General features: G+C 39.0%; 1 protein-coding gene across 19 annotated transcripts in view; it reads right to left on the minus strand.

Moving 5' to 3' along the window:
* Positions 1–11,015, minus strand: part of ci (cubitus interruptus) — a 585,789-nt gene that overhangs the window by 131,610 nt on the left and 443,164 nt on the right. For all 19 annotated transcript variants that reach the window (XM_067094922.1, XM_067094920.1, XM_067094918.1 and 16 more), the window contains one exon: positions 10,226–10,434. In XM_067094922.1, the coding sequence (XP_066951023.1) occupies positions 10,226–10,434 (209 nt within the window). The remainder of the gene's footprint in view (positions 1–10,225; positions 10,435–11,015) is intronic.

Raw genomic sequence — 11,015 nt, forward strand, 5'->3', positions numbered from 1 at the left:
CAACCCCATCTGGGGCTATCAAGTGTCAAGAAAGCACACTTCAACTTACTCAGTTATTAAGTCGATTATATCTTTATTTTCATCGTCAGCTTTCTCTCTCTCTCTCTCTAAGGGTAGCCAAGTGCGTCAGCGCCTTATTTACTTTAATAAAACAATTTTCATTCTTACGGTACGATGAGGGGGATAGAATAGAGCAGGAGGATGAGGCGGATGGGAGAAGGAAATAAGAAGGGGAGAGAATAAAAATTGGAAGAGGAGGAGGAGGAGGAGGAGAATAAAAGTAGGGGAGGAGGCATAAGATAAAGGAATAAAAGCAGAGAAAGGAGGCATAAAAGAGAAAAAAAAAGTAGGAAGCAGAGGATAGAGGAATACAAATATGGGAAGGAGGTACAGAGGGAGAGGGGGGGGGGGAAGTGAGAGACGGAGGAAGAGGAAGAGGGGAGAATAAAAGTATGATTAAACAGAAAAGAGGAGAGAAGAAACGTCGGACGGAGAAGAAAACAAGCGTAAAGTGGAGGCGGACTGGGCAATGTCTTTTATCGGAACCATTAATTTCGTGGAATCTCTACCAAACGTTTCTTTAACACAGTCCAGACGGGAGAGGCGCAATGAGGCGAAACCCATTGAGAAAATGACAAGGCAAGAGAATGCGATCTTATGACTCTTCTCTGCATCTCAATGGCGGAAAATACCAACAATTCTAGCCGCCATTGTTGTTTTAATCGTGGGCGCGAGTGCTTTAATAGAAACTAGTGAATGCGAATTGGGTGTCTGGACGTGATACATGAAATAAGAGACGTTTTATGTGATGTAATTATATAAAAAAAGAGGAGAAAAAATTAGTATAAGATGGTTTCAAGAACTAAAATAAAGGGGAGAAAAATGAGTATAAGAAAGTTTCAAAACTAAAATAAAGGGGAGAAAAATGAGTATAAGAAGGTTTCACGAACTAATCTTATTTAAATTGCTGAAGGTTTATCTCTCTCTCTCTCTCTCTCTCAACAAAAGAGAGCCGGAGAAATCAAAGATCGGTTTAAAAACGGAAAACCCTACCCTCCTTTCTCTCACGAGGCTCCACAAGTGGTTCCTCAGAGGGAAGCGGCGTGGCAATGCTTAAGGGGAAGAAAAGTGGTACAGTGTCCGTATAAGTAGCCTATAAGTGGCTCCGGTGGATAAGAAATGGGGGGCTGGCCTTGGTCACGGGATTAGGAGGCACTGAATGCCACTGTTGACGCTGACTGAAGGAGGCCTTCCTCCTCTTCCTCCTCCTCCTCCTCCTCGCCTCGACATCCCTAAGAGAGTCTTATTTGCTGATTTACGCTTGACCTCAGGAACCCTTCGAAAATATTGCCACCTCTGCTCAGGAACCCCAACACATGGGGCTGTTCCTGGGCCCTTTATAAAAATATCTTGGCAATGCTTTTTTTTTTACTGATACATGAGGAAGAGTCAATTGATAACCGTTGCTAATACTTTTGTCCTAAAGCAATTAACACTGTTAATCCCACTGCTAGTGTCTGAACATCAAAATACAGCGTTGTAATGAATTAATTTTTTATAAATTGATTTCCATTGCACATTTGTTGCACCACTTCCATATACAACTGACATTACTGGATATTAAAAAAGAGACACTCTGAATCAAGGTGACGAGCGTTGCAAAGAACTAAAATGAGGAAAAATTTTTTTTCAATACCGCTAACTGAAATTATAAGCTACGCAAAAAAAAAAAAAAAAAAAAAAAAAAAAAAAAAAACCAGTGGTCGTTTCAGTTTCATGGATGAGCCCAGGGTCTACATCATTCCTCTTATTCCTTTTAACACCTCAGCAAGGCTCAGTGCTGGTTGGCATAAGGCCGGCTTACTCTAAACCATATGACCAACCAACACTACGGAACAGTCTTTATGGCAGTGTCATGGATGTTAATTCTCAATAAGATTACGAGTGGCCAGTATGCTACTTTACAGTGCCATAAAGTGCCATGCACCACGGTCCCTATGTTTCTTTTATTTTTACTTTTCTCAGTAACTCAACAAGTGCTTATATGCCAATATTTATCTGTTTATATTTCAACTGGGTTTTATATAAAAGTTACTTTATTTTTTCTGTTTTTGACGAATACTGGTCTTTTTGACTTGTTCCACATGCGTAATAATAATAATAATAATAATAATAATAATAATAATAATAATAATAATAAATAATAATAATAAACACAGCGGCTCAGTCAATGTCAAAACCTAACCAGAAAAAAAAAATGTGAATCTTAACGTCTCACTCCAATCCCTTCACGATTATATTCCCCAAACAAAACATCTAAAGCCCTTTCCATCAATTATGAACTTGAAAAAAAAAAGGGCACAAGCTCGCACACAGAAGTCCTCGAAAGAACCCAAACAAGACTTGATGAAGCCGATCCAATCCTTCACACAACCGTCTAATCCATGATTAGTCGAATCAATTTGATTCGCATTCCATCCTAACCGTCCTCCTCCCCTTTTGTTCACAGTCTCTCCCCCTAACTCCTCATCCCTCCCCCACCACCTCCCTTGCACCATGCTGTCTTCGATAACTGTCACTAAGAGTCATTTTGGAGGCGTTCCGATAAGGCTTACTCTAACTGACGGCCAGCACTTTCACTCAAAACAAGGACAATGAGAGAGCAAACTGAAAATTGAATGGGGTTGCTCGCTCCATCGGGATGACCCTTTGATTCGATATTAATGGAAGTCTTAATATCAACTTCAGTATTTTGATTCAGTATTAACGGAGGTGTAAGTATCTACTTCAATACCAAAATTCAGTTTTACCGGAGGTCTAAATATCTAGATTCATAATGAACGGAGGACTGAACATCTACTTGAATAAAAAGAAATTTAAAAGACAACATATACGTAAAATCAAATCTAAAAATATCAACTGAACATATAGGAATGGAATGTTGTTTTGAAGGAAAGAACACCTCGATTTCTATAGACGACTATAGACCCACGTCTCGTCTATACAAAAAAACACACACACACACACGATCGCATCGCAAGCAAAATGTTCACGACACAATTCCTCGCATGATTACTGAAACATGTAAAACACTTGCAGATGATATCCGAGTAACTTATGAACCGTAATTACGGTTCTCAGCAAAACGGGAAAGACGTTCGTGCATAATTAACCTAATGCGAGAAGGATTTACACATTGTTGGGCAACACGACCGTAAGGGTTCTGAATTTAGTGTTCCCACTTCTTACAAAAAAATATATAGTAAGGGTATCTTGGTAATGGGGTAACAAAGGCGCTAAGAAAAATTCAACAAAACAAGTCTCTTGAGTTCACTCAAACATTGTGAACGTAACCTGAGAGTAAATTATGATAAATAAGATGACATCAACAACTTTAAAAAACCCACCACTATGTAGAGGCACTTTGAATAAATAACTAAGATTGCATAAGAAAATGTGTGTGTGTGTGTGTGTGTGTATGTGTGTGTGTGTGTGTGTGAGAGAGAGAGAGAGAGAGAGAGAGAGAGAGAGAGAGAGAGAGAGAGAGAGAGATTATTACCAAGATATTTCAGACATAATGAGTGGAAATGTGTGTGTGAGAGACAGAGAGGGAGAGATCATTATCAAGATATTTCAGACGTAATGAGAGAGAGAGAGAGAGAGAGAGAGAGAGAGAGAGAGAGAGAGAGAGATTATTACCAAGATATTTCAGACGTGATGAGTGGAAATGTGTGTGTGTGTGTGTGTGTGTGTGTGTTGTGTTTGTGCGTGTGTGTGTGTGTGTGTGTGTGTGTGTGTGTGTGTGTGAGAGAGAGAGAGAGAGAGATTATTACCAAGATATTTCAGACATAATGAGTGGAAATGTGTGTGTAGAGACAGAGAGGGAGAGATCAGAGAGATATTTCAGAGAGAGAGAGAGAGAGAGAGAGAGAGAGAGAGAGAGAGAGAGAGATATTTCAGACGTGATGAGTACCAAGGCATGTTGTGTGTGTGAGAGAGAGAGAGAGAGAGAGAGAGAGAGAGAGAGAGAGAGATTATTATCAAGGCATTTAATGAGTGGATATAAAGCAATTTCTCTCTCTCTCTCTCTCTCTCTCTCTCTCTCTCTCTCGATTTCGACGACCGACACACCACAGCTGGTCACAAGAACGGGGTCGGAGCTTCTGCCAGCTGGATACACTTGGAGGAGATGCAACAGGGCCATCCCATGATCGTGCAGGTCTTGAAGGTCAAAGGCAGGTCACGGGGTAACGAATGATTACAAACACAAAACCCATTAACGGTTATACGGTACATTTTCTCTTTGATACTGAACAGTACTCTCTCTCTCTCTCTCTCTCTCTCTCTCTCTCTCTAAAAGATTTGCCCCACCTATATATAATATATATATATATATATATATATATATATATATATATATATATATATATATATATATATATATATATATACATATATATATATATATATATATATATATATATATATATATATATATATATATGCGTGTGTAACATAAATTCTCTCTTCATTGCAAAACAAAATAAACAAATAAAATACATTACGAGATGACTAACAAAAACAAACCAATTGGAACAAAAATACTTTCTGAATCTGCTCGGGGCTATTACTCTTGTGGGTACTTGGGCACTTAAATAATTTCCGAATAAATTGTTCCTAAGAATCTTTAAGAACCACCAAACTATTTTTGTTCTGCTTGTCCTTCCTTGTCCACACGGTCCGCTTTCCCTACTCTTCCCACTTTCTTTTTAGCTTTACTCTATTCCATCCACGATCACTTTCAAATGAGAGAGAGAGAGAGAGAGAGAGAGAGAGAGAGAGAGAGAGAGAGAGAGAGAGAGAGAGAGAGAGAGAGGAAAGAAATCCTTCCTCTAGGCCCAAAAGCATCCGAGGAATGTCACCCTTTTTTTAACGTCTTGACTTTCGAAGTTGACAATGTTTTCACAGCCTAGTGGAGCGAAGGTCCAGTTCAGGGAAAACAAGAGAGGTCCCCTCTTCTCCGATGCTTGATCTATTGGACAGCTGCTCTGAGAGGATTTCAATCAGACCAGGATTATCTCCAGAACAGAGAGAAGAGAGAATATGAGCTCCCGAATGAATCAGTGAGAGGGGAGAACTAAGTTGAAAGGCTTCACGTTACTTTCAGGTGAAGTTGAATCAACAAGGAAAACAGTTACAAGACTCTACTTGAGAAGTCCTTTCTGACTTTTAAAATAAGCGGACCTGAGGACCCTAGCAGAGAGAGAGAGAGAGAGAGAGAGAGAGAGAGAGAGAGAGAGAGAGAGAGAGAGAGAGAGAGAGGAACCAATAAAACAGACTTTTTCTTGCTGTGTTAAAGAGTAAACATGAATAAATCACGGAACTTAAGACGCTGCAAAATGGCAAAAACTAATAAAGCTGTTTTATGATTTCATAACAGAGTCACTTTCGCCCACTTGAATGATATTATCTATTACTTATTGTGTTTGACAACAAATAAAGTTGAGCAGGGGCGGTTCGCGCTCACATGAGAACGTGATAATGAATCAGCCTAATAAAACTTCAATAGATCTCCCCAAATACATTTACAAAAGCTGCCTAAACATTATGTAAACATCTGATGCATCCCACGTTTTACATTAAATGAGGTAAAAAGTCCTTTGTAGCTCTTCAGTGCCTCAAAATTTGCTACAAACGAAAACGCAGCTTTACACTCCATCAAAATATCACCACTTTCTTGAACATGCGAATTTGTATTAAACAAATTCATAAAAGACAATTTTACAACGTGGCCTTCGAGAATTATGACCTATTGTGCAAGACAGGGTCTCAGAATAACCTTACAAACAGACGAAATTATTCAAATCGTCAGCAGCCTACAAACAGAACAATAACTTTGGGCTTTTTTCAGTTTATCTTTACGTTCCAGAAGTGGAAGTCAGTACCCCTGAAAAATTATTTGCTTTTTACTCGTAAAAATCTATTTCTGGTGGATATCTTTTTTTTATCTTATTTTTTCTTACAAGGTTTCTTAATTTTGTACCAAAATTTCTAGAATTTACGCATAAAAATGTTGACAAATAAAAACAATATCCACGAGCACAGAATAACTTTGAAGCTACAATTCTTTCTACCTGTCTCTCTACTTGTAAATACTGGACACTGGTAACAGTGACACTAAAATAAAATAGAACGAATAAAATTTAATGTTGCAAACAACATTTCCGTTACCAGTACCTCACATTCACTAAACGAGATAAATCGCTTAAAACTGCTTCAACTGTAGAACAGATAATGGGTCTTAAAACTCAGTTGGCGGATTAAAAAAAAGAAGAAGAAAAAACTCGCAAGGGAAGTACCACTTCATTACACACGATTCAACAAGAGTGACTCAACTTGAAGAAGCTGTAGATCAGCAACAGCTGGTAACTTGAAATAGGTCAGGCGTAGAAGGATTGCCGTTTTTCTTTCCTCTTCTTCTTCTTCTTCTTCTTCTCCCTTTTTTACGAGCTGACGTAGGGACCAGCTCTACCTTTTGTCTCTTAATCTCAGTTGGTCCTTTCACACGTAAAGGGATATGCAAGGGATTATAATTAAGGGGTGATGAATAATCAAGGGGGGTGGGGGAATGAAGGGGCGAGTTACATCGAGGCAACAGTGATCTCTAAGAAAGAAGTAGAACAAAACAAAGAGGGGAAGGTATACTGTGGATGAAGGGTCTTGGCTACCAGCATCAAATAAAGCAAAAATATGAAAACTGAATCAAATAAATGTCAGCAAAAGATAAGAGATGAAATAATTTCAATTAAACAAGGAATCTCTCACAAATGAGGATCAGAATTATATCTACAGAGAATCCAAAACCTGACTTTGCCAATGGGTAAAACTATTTCTAGACAGAACCAAATCATGATTTGCCAATGGACAACCACTAATTCTAGAGAGAATCCAAAATCTCATTTGACAGTGGACAAAACAATTTCTAGATATAACCTAAAACCTGATTTGCCAATGGACAAAACCATATCTGGAGATAATCCAAAGTCTGATTTGCCAATAGAACATAGTAAAAATAAACATACTCAAACATAACTACAGCAATATATTTAGAAACCTTGAGAAAGATAGAATATATTATATTTTAGTCAACTACGAAATGTCCAGAGAAAAAAATAATAAGGGATATCACAGCATGAAGCATTGTAAGTCAGGCGACGCCAAGCTTCGCTGAACCAAGCCAAAAGGGACAGGCCGTAAGCGAAGATCCCATAAACACATAAACAAATACAGTCCTAATATTCTCCAAGTCATATATACCAAGTCAAATATACCACTGGCTTGGGTTCCCATCAAATAAGCACACCCTAGGAAATGACAGAATCATTTCTCAGAATCAAGTTTTAGTTTTCCTTTTAGAATTGGCTGGGATAAAGCTGATATTTCCGAATGCAATGAGAAGCTAAAACCCATTCCCAATTGCTTATTTGGTTACCGTGTGTGGTTTTTTCAATAAATTTAGGAATATAATAATAATAATAATAATAATAATAATAATAATAATAATAATAATAATAATAATAATCAACACACAGTCACGTATGTAATAGAAATCTATTTCTAACTCACATCGCAATCGAACCCAGGGCCCTCAAATGACAAGCAAGGGGTCACTTGTTAGCGCCTTTACCTTTCATTTGAGAGGCCCTGGATTCGATCCCGATGTGAGTTAATAATAATAATAATAATAATAATAATAATAATAATAATAATAATAATAATAATAATAATAATAATAATAATACTGTGATGAATTAAACTGAGGACGTCTCACAACATTAATTCCATTAACATTTCCAAATAAGATTTCTATGACAACTAATAATAACAACAATAACAATATTGGCACTTGAGAACACAGTACCTAAACCAGCGACAAAGGCAGCCACTGTTCACATATGAAAGCATTTGGGGATGGCTAAAAGCCATCTTTCGCTGAGTAGAGAATGAGGACGTTGGGGGGCAGGGTGCCAGGGGGAGGGGGGACAAGGCACCCCGTAATCCGGGGCGTCCCATGGTTGTCACGATGGAGCACCCAGCCGAATACCCCGTGTGCAATTTACTGCTATCACCTGTGGCTGCTGTTTTACAGTAGTGAACCCCACCCTTCATTAATATTGTTTTGTCTCGTGAGGACTGTCATAGTACTTATACTGTACACTCTTTAGGCCTTTTTTATGCAGCATTCTAATTACTGCAATGCACACCATTTTCTATATTTGTTAGTATGTATTACACGGGGAACAAAGTTAGACGTGACATCCTACTTGGTAACATGGAGATATTCTTTTAAATTCGAGTTCCATTTATTAACGACTAGAAGTTAAAAAATAGGGAACATCACCAAATAATCAGCATGAACTACTTGACAGCAATAGGAAAATCTTTGCCAGCAAAAGAACCTAAAATCTCCGCGATGACTCTGCTCTTGAAATTCATTCAACCTGCGTCAGTGACACGTTCAATTCACTCTTAGAAAAAACACCAGAGGCTTTGATCAATCAAAACTGAGGAGAGGAAGACAAACAAACGAAGGGGCCTGGCGATCGAGACAGAACTCTTTTGGCTTTTGTTGGGGTAACCGGTCGCTGGCTCTCGTCTTCACGCCAATAAACACAACAAAGTAAATCCTCGGCCTTAAGCCTTGCCTTGGCCGGGGCCTCGCGAATGGCAGCACATTCATGCACAAGATGCTGCTGCTGCTGCTGTCCACTCGGGCCGTAATAGAATCATTTGGAAACGGAGCGAATGGAATTCTCATAATTGTTGCGTTTAATCCTCTGCAAGATATACAGTCCTGCTTTGGGAATCTTGCTTGCTACTACTTGCTATTTCTAATACTCCAACTGTTATCCATCGCTACGACCTTCAATTTAATTTTTTGTATATATTTTTGATGAGGAACGTGCTATATTAACGTACCATTCAATAAAAAGTACATTAGTAACTTCAATTATTTTCATCTACAAAGATGCTTGGATACTGAAAAAAGTGCAAAATCCTTGTCACATCATTACTGAGCTACATGTTTTCGTTCGCTACCAAGGGAAGACTTCAAGAAATGAACAAAGGGGATTAAGAGGACGTTTGTAAAAGAAGCAGTCGCTCATAAGCTAGAAAAATATCAAGAAAAAATAAATGAAAGAGAAGTCTACAGAGCCCGTCTTCCAATATGGCCGCTTTTCAATGTTGTCCCGAGAGCCGGTATGTTTTTCTAAGGAGTCCCCCAATCCCACTAAGCCAAGTGTGCGCATCCATACTCCCTGTCCATGGCCGCGGCCCGGCCTATCCTTCACGCCATTCATGAGTCCCAATCACGTATTCAACATGTAACTTAGCACGGAGACAGATTAGCACTCTTGACATCGGCCCGGCTAATCTGTTTACGAAAGGGATTACGTTGGCAAACAGTAGCGGCGGGTCATATCTTATTGGGAGTTGACACCTCTAAAGCAGGATTACCGGCGCTGAATTCCGACCCTATTTGGACGCCCGGTAGAAAAGGGGTCTTACAGGAGATTCCGAGGCGGACTTGTGTCACACTGGCGCCTTTGTCTCGCCGGTTTATAAGGTGATTGGGCGGTTTATTAACGATCGCCCGAGATTTATGAACGGTTCTGATTTACCCGCAGTTTGGTCTCTGTTTCTACAGAAAGGAGTTCAGATACAAGGCCCCGATGATGATGCTTCAAGCTGCCTACACATTACATAAAGACGTGTGATTTCTTTTATTTTTCAGACTTACCTTCGAAGGTCATTAACATTCCACCCACCTTTTTGTTGGTCGAAAACCTGAATAATTTTAAAAATATACAGAAAATACGCAATAAAACTGACATACTAACTTTAACTAAAGAGAATAACGGGGACAGACCTTGCATTGAAGTAAATACTGATAATGATACGAACTTTACAGACAATATTTCTCTACATGTCCCATGAATTAATTCAAAAGCAATGAAAATACCAACCACCAAATAAAATAAATTGAAAGACTGTCAAACATCTTTAGATGTCTTAGAAAAATAACTCCCACAAACTAAGCCTTTAAAGGATATTAAGTCTCAGTATTTGACCAAAATGCAAGTATTTGACATTTCCAAAGAACAGACAGCTGAAATGACACAAACACCCACTTCATTCAATGAGGTCTTTTGTTAATACTCACCACGACCTTCCAGGGGAGAGAGGCCTCTAAGTGTGGGCTGAGGTGAGGTATGAAGGGACTGATACAAGTGCTCCATGTAGGGAGGGATCCTGTAGGGTGGGTGTGGGGGGGCAGGGAGGTCCCCTGGGGCAGCACCAAGGGGCGCCGCGCCCAGTCTCCCTCCCACCAGGGGCAGCTCCAGCGAAGGGCTGCCACCACTTACGCCCAGCCTGTGACCAAAAGAGAAAAACGTCAGTGACAGTACAAGGATTTAGTCTTTAAATTATCGGTGCTTCTTGTATTAGAATGTGCAGACCACACCTAAAAAAACCTGACAAAAATTACAGCAGGATTAATATAAATTCAACATTATTATGACAGTAATACGAATATGTTATTCGTGCTCAGCTGCAAATACTTCTGCGGACTTCCATGAGTAGAGCTGGAACCTGATAAAAGAAGTACGAAATTTGTACGGTAGAGCTACAGTATATACTTGAGACATAATAAGATACATGATAAAACGGAGATATATTTACATCTAATACTTCACATTTACTGAAAGGTAAAAAGAGAAAAACAAAACAAAACAAAAAAATCCGCGAAGTTTCAAAACAAAACTTTACAAAACCACAACGAAAGGAAAACAAAACCTTATATTTCATGGGATATTCCAAAATGCCAAGGACACAAAAGAAACTGTACAAACACCCAAAGAGTAAAAAAGTAAGTAATTTCCCTTGAAAAACGATCCGGGATCGTTTGTTTACACGGATGGACGTCGGAAATGGTTATTGAGCCAACTTGGCCT

Source organism: Macrobrachium rosenbergii, chromosome 51, assembly GCF_040412425.1.
Source record: "Macrobrachium rosenbergii isolate ZJJX-2024 chromosome 51, ASM4041242v1, whole genome shotgun sequence".
NCBI lineage: Eukaryota > Metazoa > Arthropoda > Malacostraca > Decapoda > Palaemonidae > Macrobrachium > Macrobrachium rosenbergii.